At 43.9% G+C, this 18226-nt stretch overlaps 1 protein-coding gene across 1 annotated transcript; it reads right to left on the reverse strand.

Annotated features, from left to right (window-relative positions):
* Positions 1-9078: 9078 nt before the first annotated feature.
* LOC117333474 (FK506-binding protein 3-like) lies at positions 9079-13432 on the reverse strand. Its single transcript, XM_033892778.1, has 2 exons — positions 11540-13432; positions 9079-11089 (listed from the first exon to the last, which is right to left on the reverse strand). Exons 1-2 carry the CDS (start codon positions 12843-12845, stop codon positions 10809-10811), a joined length of 1587 nt encoding a protein of 528 aa, XP_033748669.1. The 5' UTR covers positions 12846-13432; the 3' UTR covers positions 9079-10808.
* Between the last annotated feature and the right edge of the window lie 4794 nt (positions 13433-18226).

Raw genomic sequence — 18226 nt, forward strand, 5'->3', positions numbered from 1 at the left:
AATAGGTAACGAGTGAGGAAAGAATATGGTTAGGAAAGAAATCGAGACAGATGGCAGTAGGGAGAGAAGTATGGAGAAATAAAAATAGGGGAGAAGTATTGAGAGATGACAATAAAGAGAGAAGTATAGAGAGATGACAGTAGTGAGAGAAGTATGGAGAGATGACAGTATGGAGAGAAGTAAAGAGAGAAGTATGGAGAGATGACAGTAGTGAGATAAATATAGAGATATCTCAGCAGTGAGAGAAATATGGAGAGATGACAGTAAACAGAGAAATATGGAGAGGTGACAGTAGTGAGATAAGTATGGACAGATGACAGTATGGAGAGAAGTATAGAGAGATGACAGTAGTGAGATAAGTATGGAGAGATGACAGTAGTGAGAGAAGTATGGAGAGATGACAGTAGTGAGATAAGTATGGAGAGATGACAGTAGTGAGATACATTGTAAGTATGGAGAGATGACAGTAGTGAGATAAGTATGGAGAGATGACAGTAGTGAGAGAAGTATGGAGAGATGACAGTAGGGAGAGAAGTAAAGAGAGAAGTATGGAGAGATGACAGCAAAGAGAGAAAAGTATGGAGAGATGACAGTAGTGAGAGAAGTATGGAGAGATGACAGTAGTGAGATAAGTATGGAGAGATGACAGTAGTGAGAGAAGTATGGAGAGATGACAGTAGGGAGAGAAGTAAAGAGAGAAGTATGGAGAGATGACAGTAGTGAGATAAGTATGGAGAGATGACAGTAGTGAGATAAGTATGGAGAGATGACAGTAGTGAGAGAAGTATGGAGAGATGACAGTAGTGAGATAAGTATGGAGAGATGACAGTAGTGAGATAAGTATGGAGAGATGACAGTAGTGAGAGAAGTATGGAGAGATGACAGTAGGGAGAGAAGTAAAGAGAGAAGTATGGAGAGATGACTGTAGTGAGATAAGTATGGAGAGATGACAGTAGGGAGAGAAGTATGGAGAGATGACAGTAGTGAGAGAAGTATAGAGAGATGACAGTAGTGAGAGAAGTATGGAGAGATGACTGTAGTGAGATAAGTATGGAGAGATGACAGTAGGGAGAGAAGTATGGAGAGATGACAGTAGTGAGAGAAGTATGGAGAGATGACAGTAAAGGGAACAAGTAGGAAGAAAGGGCAGTATGGGACGGGTAGGGATACAAGGATGTACACAGGGGACTAGTATGGATACAGGGTGTAGGGGACAGGTATGGATACAGGGGTGTAGGGGACAGGTAGGGATACAGGGATGTAGGGGACAGGTATGGATACAGGGTGTAGGGGACAGGTATGGATACAGGGGTGTAGGGACAGGTATGGATACAGGAGTGTAGGGGACAGGTAGGGATACAGGGGTGTAGGGGACAGGTAGGGATACAGGGGTGTAGGGGACAGGTATGGATACAGGGGTGTAGAGGACAGGTAGGGATATAGGGGTGTTGGGGACAGGTAGGGATACAGGGTGTAGGGGACAGGTAGGGATATAGGGGTGTAGGGGACAGGTAGGGATACAGCAGTGTAGGGGACAGGTAGGGATACAGGGTGTAGGGGACAGGTAGGAATACAGGGGTGTAGGGGACAGGTATGGATACAGGGGTGTAGGGGACAGGTAGGGATACAGGGTGTAGGGGACAGGTAGGGATACAGGGGTGTAGGGGACAGGTAGGGATATAGGGGTGTAGGGGACAGGTAGGGATACAGGGGTGTAGGGGACAGGTAGGGATACAGGGGTGTAGGGGACAGGTAGGGATACAGGGGTGTAAGGGACAGGTAGGGATACAGGGGTGTAGGGGACAGGTAGGGATACAGGGGTGTAGGGGACAAGTAGGGATATAGGGGTGTAGGGGACAGGTAGGGATACAGGGGTGTAGGGGACAGGTAGGGATACAGGGGTGTAGGGGACAGGTAGGGATATAGGGGTGTAGGGGACAGGTATGGATACAGGGGTGTAGGGGACAGGTAGGGATATAGGGGTGTAGGGGACAGGTAGGGATATAGGGGTGTAGGGGACAGGTAGGGATACAGGGGTGTAGGGGACAGGTAGGGATACAGGGTGTAGGGGACAGGTAGGGATACAGGGGTGTAGGGGACAGATAGGGATACAAGGGTGTAGGGGACAGGTAGGGATACAGGGGTGTAGGGGACAGGTAGGGATACAGGGGTGTAGGGGACAGGTAGGGATATAGGGGTGTAGGGGACAGGTAGGGATACATGGTGTAGGGGACAGGTAGGGGTACAGGGGTGTAGGGGACAGGTAGGGATATAGGGGTGTAGGGGACAGGTAGGGATACAGGGGTGTAGGGGACAGGTAGGGATACAGGGGTGTAGGGACAGGTAGGGATACAGGGGTGTAGGGGACAGGTAGGGATACAGGGGTGTAGGGGACAGGTAGGGATACAGGGGTGTAGGGGACAGGTAGGGATACAGGGGTGTAGGGGACAGGTAGGGATACAGGGTGTAGGGGACAGGTAGGGATACAGGGGTGTAGGGGGCAGGTAGGGATACAGGGTGTAGGGGACAGGTAGGGATATAGGGTGTAGGGGACAGGTAGGGATACAGGGGTGTAGAGGACAGGTAGGGATACAGCAGTGTAGGGGACAGGTAGGGATACAGGGGTGCAGGGACAGGTAGGGATACAGGGGTGTAGGGGACAGGTAGGGATACAGCAGTGTAGGGGACAGGTAGGGATACAGGGATATAGGGGACAGGTAGGGATATAGGAGTGTAGGGGACAGGTTTGGATACAGGGGTGTAGGGGACAAGTAGGGATACAGGGGTGTAGGGGACAGGTAGGGATACAGGGATATAGGGGACAGGTAGAGATACAGGAATGTAGGGGACAGGTTTGGATACAGGGGTGTAGGGGACAAGTAGGGATACAGGGGTGTAGGGGACAGGTAGGGATACAGGGGTGTAGGGGACAGGTAGGGATACAGGGGTGTAGGGGACAGGTAGGGATATAGGGGTGTAGGGGACAGGTAGGTATACAGGGGTGTAGGGGACAGGTAGGTATAAAGGTTGTAGGGGACAGGTAGATATACAGGGGTGTAGGGGACAGGTAGGGATATAGGTTGTAGGGGACAGGTAGGGATACAGGTTGTAGGGGACAGGTAGAGATACAGCAGTGTAGGGGACAGGTAGGGATACAGCAGTGTAGGGGACAGGTAGACATACAGGGGTGTAGGGGACAGACAGGGATACAGGTTGTAGGGGACAGGTAGGGATACAGGGGTGTAGGGGACAGGTAGGGATACAGGGGTTGTAGGGGACAGGTAGGGATACAGGGGTGTAGGGGACAGGTAGGAATACAGGGGTGTAGGGGACAGGTAGGGATACAGGGTGTAGGGGACAGGTAGAGATACAGGGTGTAGGGGACATGTAGGGATACAGGGGTGTAGGGGACAGGTAGGGATACAGGGTGTAGGGGACAGGTAGGGATACAGGGGTGTAGGGGACAGGTAGGGATACAGGGGTGTAGGGGACAGATAAGGATACAGGGGTGTAGGGGACAGGTAGGGATACAGGGTGTAGGGGACAAGTAGGGATACAGAGTGTAAGGGACAGGTAGGGATACAGGGTGTAGGGGACAGAGGTAGGGATACAGGGTGTAGGGGACAGATAGGGATACAGGGTGTAGGGGACAGGTAGGGATACAGGGGTGTAGGGGACAGGTAGGGATACAGGGGTGTAAGGGACAGGTAGGGATACAGGGGTGTAGGGGACAGGTAGGGATACAGGGGTGTAGGGGACAAGTAGGGATATAGGGGTGTAGGGGACAGGTAGGGATACAGGGGTGTAGGGGACAGGTAGGGATACAGGGATATAGGGGACAGGTAGAGATACAGGAATGTAGGGGACAGGTTTGGATACAGGGGTGTAGGGGACAAGTAGGGATACAGGGGTGTAGGGGACAGGTAGGGATACAGGGGTGTAGGGGACAGGTAGGGATACAGGGGTGTAGGGGACAGGTAGGGATATAGGGGTGTAGGGGACAGGTAGGTATACAGGGGTGTAGGGGACAGGTAGGTATAAAGGTTGTAGGGGACAGGTAGATATACAGGGTGTAGGGGACAGGTAGGGATATAGGTTGTAGGGGACAGGTAGGGATACAGGTTGTAGGGGACAGGTAGAGATACAGCAGTGTAGGGGACAGGTAGGGATACAGCAGTGTAGGGGACAGGTAGACATACAGGGGTGTAGGGGACAGACAGGGATACAGGTTGTAGGGGACAGGTAGGGATACAGGGGTGTAGGGGACAGGTAGGGATACAGGGGTGTAGGGGACAGGTAGGGATACAGGGGTGTAGGGGACAGGTAGGAATACAGGGGTGTAGGGGACAGGTAGGGATACAGGGTGTAGGGGACAGGTAGAGATACAGGGTGTAGGGGACATGTAGGGATACAGGGGTGTAGGGGACAGGTAGGGATACAGGGTGTAGGGGACAGGTAGGGATACAGGGGTGTAGGGGACAGGTAGGGATACAGGGGTGTAGGGGACAGATAAGGATACAGGGGTGTAGGGGACAGGTAGGGATACAGGGTGTAGGGGACAAGTAGGGATACAGAGTGTAAGGGACAGGTAGGGATACAGGGTGTAGGGGACAGAGGTAGGGATACAGGGTGTAGGGGACAGATAGGGATACAGGGTGTAGGGGACAGATAAGGATACAGGGGTGTAAGGGACAGGTAGGGATACAGGGTGTAGGGGACAGGTAGGGATACAGGGGTGTAGGGGACAGGTAGGGATACAGGGGTGTAGGGGACAGGTAGGGATACAGGGTGTAGGTGACAGGTAGGGATACAGGGTGTAGGGGACAGGTAGGGATACAGGGTGTAGGGGACAGATAGGGATACAGGGTGTAGGGGACAGATAAGGATACAGGGGTGTAAGGGACAGGTAGGGATATAGGGGTGTAGGGGACAGGTAGGGATATAGGGGTGTAGGGGACAGGTAGGGATACAGGGGTGTAGGGGACAGGTAGGGATACAGGGTGTAGGGGACAGGTAGGGATACAGGGGTGTAGGGGACAGGTATGGATACAGCAGTGTAGGGGACAGGTAGGGATACAGGGGTGTAGGGGACAGGTAGGGATACAGGGGTGTAGGGGACAGGTATGGATACAGGGGTGTAGAGGACAGGTAGGGATATAGGGGTGTAGGGGACAGGTAGGGATACAGGGGTGTAGGGGACAGGTAGGGATACAGGGGTGTAGGGGACAGGTAGGGATACAGGAGTGTAGGGGACAGGTAGGGATACAGGGTGTAGGGGACAGGTAGAGATACAGGGGTGTATGGGACAGGTAGGGATATAGGGGTGTAGGGGACAGGTATGGATACAGGGGTGTAGGGGACAGATAGGGATACAGGGGTGTAGGGGACAGGTAGGGATACAGGGGTGTAGGGGACAGGTAGGGATACAGGGGTGTAGGGGACAGGTATGGATACAGGGGTGTAGGGGACAGGTAGGGATACAGGTTGTAGGGGACAGGTAGGGATACAGGAGTGTAGGGGACAGGTAGGGATACAGGGGTGTAGGGGACAGGTATGGATACAGGGGTGTAGGGGACAGGTAGGGAGGAAGAGGCATTCGGGGACAAGGGGGGAGTTATAAAGCAGTAGTAGACAAGTAGGGAATAGGCAGCAGGGAAGAAGTTGGGAGGCAATGCAGTAAAGGAGAAATAAGGAAAGTAGAAAGCGGGGGAGAAATAAAGTAGTAATTATACGTTTGCTGTCAATACATACTATGCGATATCAATTACCAATCAAATATATTACACAGAGAGTATAGTACATGTACATGCAATGGGTGTGTTTGGCCTCTCCGTATAGTACCTCGTTTCTCTCAAACGTATTTGGTCACCCTGACTGATTCAGACAATTTAACTCCATAAAGTTAAGGTCAACAAGTCTATCTATGATAAATATCGTGAGATGTTGTACGTATATATTGATTTAAATCAATATATCATGCTTAGGGAAAGACTCGATGTTTCCAAACTATATATAATCTAAAAGTTTAACTGTCGGACTTAAAGCGATCTATGTTATATAGACGAATTTAACCCTATCTATATTTACTATCGATTTGTCAAAATGTCTTCCGCCTTGAGAAGATAAATTGTTGGGGGAAAAAAACAGGGTTAGTAATCAAATATGCTTTAACGTGACAGTAGAAGGCTATATTTTTATGGGGCTTCCTGCGAAATGGTAGCCAAAATGACCGGCCGTTTAACTTAAGTGCAACGATCTAGAACTAATTACTTTGGATCAAAGATCAGATCGTGTAGGTATTTCTAATTGAAGATTATATCATGTACTTTATGATCTGTAAAGATACTTTATATCATAATTGTATGTCTATCTAATCTTGTAAACAGCCGACCCTATAATGTAAACTGTTTGTAAACAAGTCCAATTCCATCAAATTTTAAATGAATAACAATAATTTATATTTATAGATATATCAATGTATTTTTATGTCAGTCTATCCATCAAACTTTAACTACCGTAGAATAACTGTCCCGAAATGATTTTCAATAACTGTCACGAAATGATTTTCAATAACTGTCCCGAAATGATTTTCATCAAAATTCAATATAAGGTCATAGTCGCCAGCAATGAAATATGTGAAAGAAGGGCGATCAATTAAAACGAAATTGAGTAGAACCGTTAAACTAAGAACTAAAAAAGTAACTTCTGGCGTGTGAAATGAATTCCTCTAAAACGCAGTCTCGTTTCGCATGTATAACGAGTATTCGACTACGATCGACAAGATTGTATATATACGGTATATTGAAGAGTACCCGTCCAATGAGATGGCATCCAAATTACCATCCTGTGTTACTATTTATTTTTCTTTTTTTTTTCATTGGTACATGTACTATATTCATTTAAAGTAAAATATGTACAAACTTCAGAAGGGGTCACGATAGCTCAGTCGGGAAGAGCGCCAGCTACGTAACCTTAGGTAACACTTTACAATAATTAATCTGCATGGCATGCGACGGGCCTCCTAAGTTAGTGAGGTAGTCACCAACTACTGCAAGGAGACCCCCACCTCAAAATGACCCTGGCTGTTTACGCGGCGATTAAACCCAGCAAACAAACAAACATGATTAGGATTATGTAATTCAGCATCCCCTTAGTCCCTCGATCCTTGGGATGGGGCCATATTTTGTACACGTATATCCTAGTGAGAGTGGTGAATTTGCTAAAAATAGAAAGTGAGAAGATACCTGTGTGTTAGGAACAAAACTTACTGATTCCTGTGTCAGTTCACAACAGGTGAATGACGAAGTTCACGACCATCATGTTGATGTTTGTCTAAGTTCGTCCAATCTACTTAAAATCAAGATGGTCATTCTCACTACGTTACATGAACTGTTCATGTAACGTAGTGAGAATGACCATCTTGATTTTAATAAGATTGAAGTTCGTCCAGAGTTGAGGAGGTTTTATTAGGTATCGGTATGTATAATCCCTATCTCCGACTTTCTTGTATCTCTGAAAGTAACGAAGTGTACCCCTCAAAACAACTGTAGTCTGTGTTTCTTAACAGCGGTATATATATAGACAAAACATTAAACAAACGCAACTTTAAAATCACCCAATGCTGCCAGGTATATGCCTCTAAAAACACTGGCGAGTCAGTGAGCTTAGTTAAACACCGGGCGGGGCACAGATTATCTCAGACACAACTTCATGAAAAGTTATTGTTAGAGCCTGTGTAGATTTGTGATCTCTTAAACACTTTCTCGTGATGACTCGCGCCAGGTCGAGGTAGGGTAGGGGTTGGGTTATAGCAGGTTTACTTAAAACATAGTGTATACCCTGGTGGAATTGTGTGGCATATATTGATATAAGCCAGTGCTTGCATCAATTTTATGTTGTGAACAAATTTAGAAAAACGTCCCATTTTGAGTGAATGTTTCTGATAAAAGGTTACAAGAAAACAAGATACAGCAGCAATGTTCCGTACAAAGTTTACTTTTAGCTCGCCGGACGGGATGTCATAATCGTCGTACGGCAACGGGTTATTGCGCTATATAATCCAAATGTAATTTTACTGCCGGACCGACTGACTCGGTTGTCTTACGCCCTTAATCCATCCGAATCAAAACGTAAATGGGGCAAGAGAGATTTGCTCGTTTATTACAGATTTTGGCGTCAAGAATGATGGCATCAAGAGAAATGCTTTGGAACCAAAACATTGGTTTAATTGACGGACAACTCCATTTATTTTACAATTTAACACACGCTTTAGTACTATCTAAAGTCATCACAGTGGGTCTTAATGTTAAAGGAAACTGCAAAACTGATAATGGACATTAAGACTATATACTATTACTTGTGTAGACATCAGGCGGTTTGAACTCCTTCAACTTGAAGTGTGCTAAGGGAGGCAACTCCTGTAAAATAAAGGCGGGGTGTCCTTTACTCTGTTACTGTACCATGATAACGAACAGACCAGCCTTTTTATGAGAATATCTTCAAGGACATTACTCAAAAGTGATATAGGGTAGGAAAGGGTATTAATGGACGCAGTCATGTTCAGAAACAGAACAAATGGGAGACGGACGCGTGATTAGAGTCATACCAGTGGAAACTAATGATTTATGAATAAATGGTCTTATACAATGAAAAATGCCTTGAAATGGAGATGATGTACCAATATCTCTCCCTCGACAATGCATGTTTTCTAAATAAAGCATTTCCACTTTTCGGTCATATTGTTACAACAAAGTCACCGAAGACTGCGAAAAGATTTGTTGTTTTTAAAACTATCATTCAATATGACTAAACAAAATGGATGTAGAAATATGACTCCTTTTAGCCCCGCCCCTCGGCACATGTGGGATGAGTTGGTTACAGTCACAATTTCATATCATCTACATGTATATGTATATGTAAACATCGTCACAAGTATATACACATATATATAACGTAATTATTCAAACTAGTTTTTGATTCATTAAGCTAAAATCAAAATAAACATTTACCCAAAAGTATAGTATCCTTATACTCAATATCTAGATTATAGTAAGTTAAAAACAAAAAAACAAAACATCATACTATGAAAAGTATTAGTTTGTTGGAATTTAAGCTAATTTGATACTTTTGGATTGAGTTTTAATTTCAATAGAGTTTGAATTAACTTATAAAGTATAAAAAAAGTGTCTTTTCCCTATTTCCACTATAATAAACTTCATCCGCTCCCTATGGACGGATGTCACGCCTTGGTGTATCGAAATATTCTCCATTTTCATAAAACACTTGAAGACCTTTCCAACAACGGACCTCGGATTGGAGAAGAAAGTTGTTACACTTTCGATCAATTTTACCCGTTTTGGTCACGCCTATCCCGGGGGTCAACCGAGGTTTTGTGCATCCATCAAAATGTCCTCTCACACAGTTAATAATCCAGCCCAAGATCCAATTATTTCCAATGGGAAACCACTCAAACATGTTGTTACGCTACATAAACTACATAGTTAAGTTTATTCCTTCCCCAGGGGAAAACGCGAGACTTCGTGGTTGAAACTCACTATTTCGGGAAAGACCTGTAAGACCCTTCCATTTCGAAGAAAAAATTCAATTCTTCCATATATCTGAGTCTTTGGGAGAGGCATTTTGAAAGTTTATCAAATTGGATACTTTTTGTCCCATTCCCCGTGTCACTAGTGGTGTGGATTCGATTGACCTTTGGCCATGGAAGATTTCAGTAAATCTTTACTGAAACTGGTTCAGGGGTTTCTGAGAAGAAACGTAAATTATTTACGGACGTCCGACGGACAACGCACGACGGCGTACACCAGACGATTGGAAACGGTAAGTTACGATGACTTTAGTGATATCACTACCTGAGTTACCTCCCTTGCGCTACTCGTTCGCATTCAATGAAATGCAACTTTCATCAAAATTCCTTAACTTTGAATTTTCCACGGGACCACATACAACACATTTCAAGCTCTCCCTATCATAACATTTTCTAAAAGATGAATTTCATTATTAAGTTTAAAATGATGTATTCTGAAGGATTCTGTCAACACTATTTTAAAGTAAGAAACGAATAGATGATTTTACATACATTTATCACATAATCAACATTTAGAAATATTCGAGAAACCTTTTTCTCGTCCTGGAGAATCCTTATACCACTCAATGTTTGCGTCCTCCAGTGGTCTAGCATTAGTCTTAAGGGTGGGAGGAGAAACGTCAAAATGACACTGATTCTTCTTCTGCCGGTAGCGTTCACATACCATGCGTTCCTTTATTGGGTTCGTACCAGTTGTACCGGTATGAATCTGTTGTACTCATAATGGAACATTCTGTACCAGTAGAACCGAACCAATACTCGAAATGGTACATTCTGTACCAGTAGAACCGAACCGATACTCGTAATGGAACATTCTGTACCAACAGAACCGAATCGGTTCTCGTGGATGGATTCTTCATACGTATCACTTGGATCCGAGATGACGTAACTGTGATTCTTCCTTTGTTATGCAAAAGTAATTTTTTTTTTTAAACGAGACGGGGACTCTCCGTTAGCGATGACATTTTATGAATTATGAAAGTCAATGTTTTACATCCGTTACACTGTAAAAAAGGAAAATGATCGGTTTTTATGTTTGAGGTGAGCGAAGGCCGCCATCTTGGGAACTCGCTTGATATTCAATTTGCGTTCCATGATACCGTAATGCTGGTACGAACCCGATGAAGGAACACACGGATACTTAAAAAACGAAAATTAGCATAATGGATGTTTTGACACTGCATACTACTGACAACAATAAGTGTCAATAATCATCTTCATCGTCGTCTTCTTCGTCGTCGTCATCTTCATCGTCGTCGTCGTCATCATCTTCTTCGTCTTCGTCATCTTCCTCTGGAATGTTCGTATGACGACTCTCGACTTTCACACTCCGACGACTCGGTACGGTACTTCGACGATTTCCGGACTGGAGCGAAAGGCGACTTCCGGAAGCAGCGGAAGATCCACTGTCGATGTTGGCGTGCCAAGTGTCAAGATTAGCTCTGAAGGATGGCGTTATGTCATAGGAAACCACTTTTTTGGAAGCTGCAATGTAGCAAATTACATATTCATGGCAGACCATCAAATATCATGCTATAGAAAGACCCGTAATACACGTTTATTTACCAATATTATATCAAGTCGAGGGTCCAACATCAACATGTTACCATAACACATTGCTATAATTATCAAAATAAATGGCAGAAGAGGATCACTTACATGCAAATATAATTACAAATCTATACTTTATCGGTACCATTTGGACCAAAATAAATTAGGCTTCTCGAAAGTTTCTGCGCCCTATTTTTAAGCAATATGATAGTTACTTCCAGTTAAACGTTGGTATCAACATTAATAAAGGGACGAACATATGTCCAAAGTAATGACTGATTTTAGTAATATAGCGACTCTTTGCTGTCCAAACATTTCCTCGCATACAAAATAGTAACGTGTACATAGAAACACTGTTAAGAGAGGGGATGTTAACTGACTTACCTGGATCATACATTCGGCCCTGGAAACGGCGCACTGTATTGATTTTCTTTATCCGGAACTTGCCGTCCTTGCGCGCGTCCCTACTGTCCAAACGACTTCCGACCCCTGATCCTTCGTATGACTGGGCAGACTGGCGACTTTGGACAGACATGAAAGGGCTCTCGGGCAGTGGGGGCAGAGAGTACGGGACAGAACGCTGGGACAAAGGTGTAGATCTTTCCCTAGAAGGGGGTGGGGAATACCCTATATGAGGCAACGGTATAATAGCGCGTATCCCACTAGGTTTGGCCATGGCTTCTTCTAAAGCTCTCTGTTGCTCAGCCTCTTCTTCGTCTTCTTCCTCTTCATCGTCATCATCATCATCATCATCATCATCATCGGATTGTTTTCCCCATCGCCCTTCGAATTCTTCATCACCATGGTACGTGTAATCATCGTCCTCATCATCATCAATTTCTTCATCGTCTTGTTGATTGGTATCGTCATCATCGTCATCTTCATCTTCACCTTCACCTTCCTCCACATATTCCCCTAAAAATTCGGGATTAGGATATCCCTTTACAAAGTTAGTTTTAGGAGGAGCTTGACTTCGTTTTCTCCGTCTTGGTTCCTCCATGAATTCGTTCCAATTAAAATCAAACCGAAATACACCTGCATGTGCCTCACCTTTAACTCCAGAATGTTTGCACGTGATGTTTTCATACACCATAGATGGGATGTGCTTGTTACTTTTCTTTGGGAAACAATGGCACGGATCAGGACCGTCCATTATTTCAACCCTTGGACCTTGGACTTTTCTTATGCCTGTCATTGAAGCATACTCCGGGTAATAATCTTCTATGTAAGTACTTTGTACATCCTCGCTGCCTTCGGTTTCCTCTTCATCCTCGTTTTCATACTCCCCTTCCTCGTCCTCGTCCCCGTCCTCGTACTCGCCATCCTCATCATCCTCATCATCGTACTGTGAAGCATAACTCCTCGCCTCTGAATCTCCGCCTCGACTCGACTCGTGACGAAACACAACTTGATTTGAAAGCCTACTCTGTACCAGCCTATTGGACTTTGTTGTCCCCGCCGTTTGTCTACTGCCCCGTTGCCCTGTCTGTCTACTAACACCCTGTGATCCCTGTCGAGTCATCCGTGTCTGTTGATATCTCGACTCGCCTCCTGTTTGGTATCCAGTCGACATTTGCCGACTCTGAGGCTGCCCTGACCTCTTTGACCCCTGACGAGCCGCCGGGTCATTTTTGGTTGACTTTGCTGCACCGGAAACACGGGTTGTGGTGCCTTGTTGACGTGACGTCATATTTGACAGGTTTTTGACAGTAGATGAGTCGTATGTGTGGTGTTAAAATGTTTATGTAACGTCATAACTGAAAAACGTGATATCGGAAAAACGTTTTGGAAAAATAGTCGTTTTATGATAAAAGATACTTCTGAGTTAGGTGACAAAGTCTCGTAGTCCCTTGATACTTTCTGTGCAGTATTCTGGAAGTTTTGATAAGTGTATCCATCACCAATATGTTTTCCAGTGCTTCTCTCGCCACACTCAATCACTTAGAGTAACAGAAGAGACTTGTGTTCTGTGGTGCTGTACAGTAATCCAGTGTCGAAGTTTATAACGGATAGCATTGATTCATAACACACCACAATGCATCTCGCCAAAACACAACAATACTTGTATATCGATGGAATAAATCTACAAACACACACAGGTCACCCAACAATTACACACAAGTACGATGATTTAGCCAGAGGTATGACGTTTTGTTTCATCAAGAGTTCTTTCGTTGAACAGACGCAAATAACCACACCACTCTTTGCATAAATGAGAAATGTATCCTTACATTTCTAACAGAAACTATAAGATCGTTCCTGTGTCGATTTACAAACAACACAATACTCCATTTTCGACAACACGAATCAGAGATTAAGCGGATTACCCGTAAATTAATAAACGTCATAATAACAAACGTGTATTGGATCTTTGGATTAACATTGTCCCGCGACCTGACAAGGTCAGACTCGGCGGTAATCCGGGAATACACAGGAGATTACTACTATAATAATCAGAAATCATGCCCCTACGTTGGTAATTAGCCAGCCATATGATTGTTGACGCTAAGTGTTTTCCAGATTTTGTCAAATACTCGAAAAGGGCGAACGTTAAATTCATTCTTTTCATGAGTTCGGTCACGGTGGCTGACAATGAAGCGACCCAAAAGCGCCATTTTATTTTCTGTTGGTCGTTGTGAAAAAAAGGTGGTTGTTCATGCACAATTAATGCGCTTTTTCTGTTGTCCTGATGGCAAACACATCCTTAACTTTAAAAAAAAACACGAGAAAAGGCGATGTCTATCGAAACATGTATGGATTGGGTATGTTTGGTGGTTCTCACCTTACACCTCTCGGGTACAGATCTCCGGGTATCAACGCCAATGTCAAAGGTGTTCTCTTGTCTAACTTTTGGCACTCTTATGCAATCTTGACGTTACAATATTGCAAGAAGTTTTAGCGTGACTTGGTTGCAATGTCGTCGTAAAATATGACTGGGAAATATCTGTGCGCTCGTTATCGTACCAATATTTTACCGGTACGAAGCTGTTGTACTCGTAAAGACAAACAGCATACCAGCAGAACCGGTTCGAGTGGTTCGTGGTCGTGGTTCCACATACTACGTGGTTCCAAGATGGCGGTCCGGAGGCTTCATTCTTCTTGCAAACATACTTGTTATTAAATCATGTCAATATTTTAGACCCGTTGTGTTGTTAAAAAGAAAACGGCTTATGTTTTGACTGGTTGACATAAACCCGATATAGGAACGCACGACCCGTTTCAGCCGTATTGTCGCGTTATGTCAAGGTATTGCTAAAATGACGTCATAGGTATTGCTAAAATAACGTCATACAACTGGTATCCTTGTCTCAGCCCTTGGGTAAAAAAAGTACACTTTACAGGGGGGATCCCGTGTTTTCATATCAATGACAAGGGGATTTCAACCAGAGAAGGGGTTGGTGGGTGAGAAGAGATTCTTAATTTGACAATCACGAGGCTTGCCGAGTGGTTGGCAACTTAAGAATCTTACCCTGATAATACTCCAAGGGGATGAATAATTATTTTTCTCTTACCCAGTTTACCCTCGTATGTATCCAATATGGACGTTTCATCAAAAAAAGTAAGACAATTATGATATGACTTGATTGGATTTGTCAACGTGACGTCATTATACTGTTGATAAGATGTCATAAAATAGTTGAGAACATGCAAAGACCATGTAGCTTGTCTCAACCCTAGAGTGGGATAAGAAATGTTCACACCTGTAAGATGGACGATATCCCTGTCCAGGGAAAGGAGTTACCTTATTATGGACAGATATGTATATACCTTCCCCTGTGTTAAATTCCTTTATCTCATTCTGTTTTCGAGATTGAGCGATTCCCATTTCACAACAACTGCATGACAACATTACACGTTGCATACACGAAAGGGTTAATAGGCTTAGAAGTATAATCATTCACTTCCTTGGGGAGTAGGCAAGAGCATGCGAGCTCTGGGCCCCATCCCATGATGCTTTAGGCTTCCAAACACTTGGTTGCCTCGCGTTTTTCAACTTTTAAAAAACTCTTCCCTCTCTTGAGACAACCCCCCTTTCCTTCTCGATTTGTGATAGGGTGCAGGCTTCAAGGCAGAGGCAACTAATCCCTACCCCTGCAGGATATCTTTCATTACATAAAATTTGGCACTGAAAACAGATGTACATATGTTGTTCAAATGATTTTCACATTGCCATTAGATATCCGTTTGCTATTAAATGACAACAAATCACTATGAATTTTATGCATTAATTGTAAGTGTTTTATCAAAGTGCCAACGCCACTCAGAGGTGCTGTGTATGACGGATCGAAATACAGGAGTAAAGCTAGCCCGAGTTTCCTCTGGCCCTGACACCAGACATGGTGTCAGGGCCAGAGGAAACTCGGGTTAGAGTAAAGCAAACATAAAATGGTAGAAAATAAGAAGACAGCTTTGTTTTTTTTCTAAAAGTAATAGTTCATTCCTGAGTGTTTTATTGATGATGATCCTATGTCATTTTAAAGAATTAAATTTACTTTAAAAAGGCCGTGGTTGCGTTAACGTTCTGCTGAAAGATGTAGAATTAGTTTTAAAGCTCACTTGAATTAGCATTAAGGTTAATTCTAAGATCGATTAATGTTGATGTTTAAATTATCCGTCATGTTTCTTGATAACCCACATCTCGATTCCCTGCGTATTAGACTCCTGTGAATTACTGTCCCAGTACATTTTTTGTTTCCAAAGTTTTCAAAGTCATGCATTCACTCTATTGATTTTTTCAACCTATAATAATTGATCTGTACCATTATTAGATATTGGGCCTTTGATAACTTTCGTTAGAAAAAACTTGTTGAATCGCATGCTCATATGATTTAAACCAATGCAGCCTCTTCATTGCTATGGGAATATCCTTTGCTGAAACAAACTACATGTAGGTTTCACCTCATAATCACTTCAACCAGCTAAACCAGCACGGCCATTTTTGTAGGCCTATTTCTTGGAAATAACGTCAGAACCAAAGTATCGAATGAAGAAACAACCGGAGATTTCACTCATCGATTGCTACTGGAAAATCCAAGACTGAAAACAGTATTCAACGGGTGAGGGCCATTTTGATCACTCAAACTAGAGTGAGTACGAGTTACCTCCCCATGCACCAGGCAGCAGCAGGCGTAATAATTTCAGAAAATGATAAAACAGGTCATTGTCTATGATTTTAATCACTAGCGGATACAAGAGGGGTTCCTGGGGGGTCCCCCCCCCCCCCCCCCCTTCCCCCTTTTCGAAGGAGGAAATTGTTTTCATAGCCTTAAAAATGGAAGTTAGTGAATAAGACAAAACAAATACCTTAATACTATATTAATCAATATTAATAAAAAAAGTACAGACAATCAATGAAGGTGACAGTGTGAAAGTGAATCGTAATCATAGTATGAGCCGGAAAATCTGCACCGGTTATTGTCTTTTTAATTACCGCTATCAAAAATATAATTGGAAATTCCGGATCGAAACACATGACCGTTTTTATGCAGATGAAGAGCCTGCTCCACTGGCGGATTTAAGGGGGTGGTGGGGTTCACACGCCCCCCCCCCCCCCCCCCCCCCCCTTAAAATTGTATTAATCGATCGTGAAATACACTAGAATGCAGGATTTTGCATTTACCTGCTAAAAATTTTCCCGGAGGAGTACCCCCGGATCCCAGTAATTTGGCACGCCCTCCCCCCCCCCCCCCCCCCCCCCCAACTGAAAATCCTGTGACCTTGTGCTCCGAAGAAGAACATGAATCGATGGTAGGTACACAAATTTCATTTAAACCAATGTCCATTATTTAGTCCATGTCGACTTTATGAATAAGGTGTATTAACGAAAAGTCAATAACTTTCTCTACACGAGCAAGTTACAAACTTTCGAAATTATTAATTTTGCACACGAGTCACGTGAGATACAAAACGTTCAATACATCGATGAATTCGTGCAACTTACTCTCTAGAAAACGATCCTGAATGATTGCAAATTTGCTATATTCATTTTCTGCCGGGGGCTTTGCTCCCCTTGAACCCCCTAACCAGACCCCTCGCCAAAAACAATTCGGCTCGTGCCTATGGTCAGAGACATATAGATATGTCTCTGCTATGATGCTCGCATTATCACTAAATTACTGGACCCCCCCTTTCGAAAATCCTGGATCCGCGCTTGTTTATGGTTTTTTCTATAATTTATCTATCTTAAAACAGGAGATAGCGTGTTGTTAGGTTTTTTCAGCGGAGCAATGATTTTCCCGTGCTCCCCCCTTTCCCCCCCGGGGGCCCCCCCCCCCCCCCCCTTTTCCCCCCCCCCCCCCCCCCCCCCCCAAAAAAAAACCCCCCCCCCCCCCCGGGGGGTTGGGGGTTGGTCCCCCCCCCCAAACCCCCCCCCTTTTGGGGCCCCCCCCCTTTTTAAAAGGGGTTTTCCCCCTTTCCCCCCTTTAAACCCCCGGGACCCCCCCTTTTTTTTCCCCCCCCCCCCCCCCCCAAATAAAACCCTTGCCTTTCCCAAAAACTGAATTTAAATTTAAAAAAATTTCCTTTTAAAAAAAAATTTTTTTTCCCATTTTTTTTTGGGGGGTTTTTCCCCGGGCCCCCCCCCCCCCGAAAAAAAATTTTCCTTTTTTGGGGCCCCAAAAAAAAAACCCCCCAAAAATTTTTTTTCCCCCTTTTAAAAACCCCCCAAAAAAAACAAATTTTTTTTTTTTTTTTTTCCCCCCCCCAAAAACCCCCCTTTTAAAATTTTTCCCGGGGGGGGGGCCCTTTAAACCCCGGTTTTTAAATTTTAAAAAAAAACCCCCCCCCCCCCCCCCCCAAAAAAAAAAAACCCCCCCCCCCTTTTCCAAAAAATTTTTTTTGGTTTTTTTTTTTTTTTTTTCCCCCCTTTTTTTTTTTTTTTTTTTAAAAAAAAAAAAAATTTTTTTTTTAAAATTTTTTTTTCCCTGAAAAAAGGGGGGGGGTTTTTTTGGTTTTTTTAAAAACCCCCCTTTTTTTAAAAAAGGCCCCCCTTTTTTTTTTAAAAAAAAAAAAAAACCCCAAAAAAAAATTTTTTAAAATTTTTTTTTTTTTCCCCCCCCTTTTTTTTAAAAC

This window comes from Pecten maximus, chromosome 8 (assembly GCF_902652985.1).
Source record: "Pecten maximus chromosome 8, xPecMax1.1, whole genome shotgun sequence".
NCBI lineage: Eukaryota > Metazoa > Mollusca > Bivalvia > Pectinida > Pectinidae > Pecten > Pecten maximus.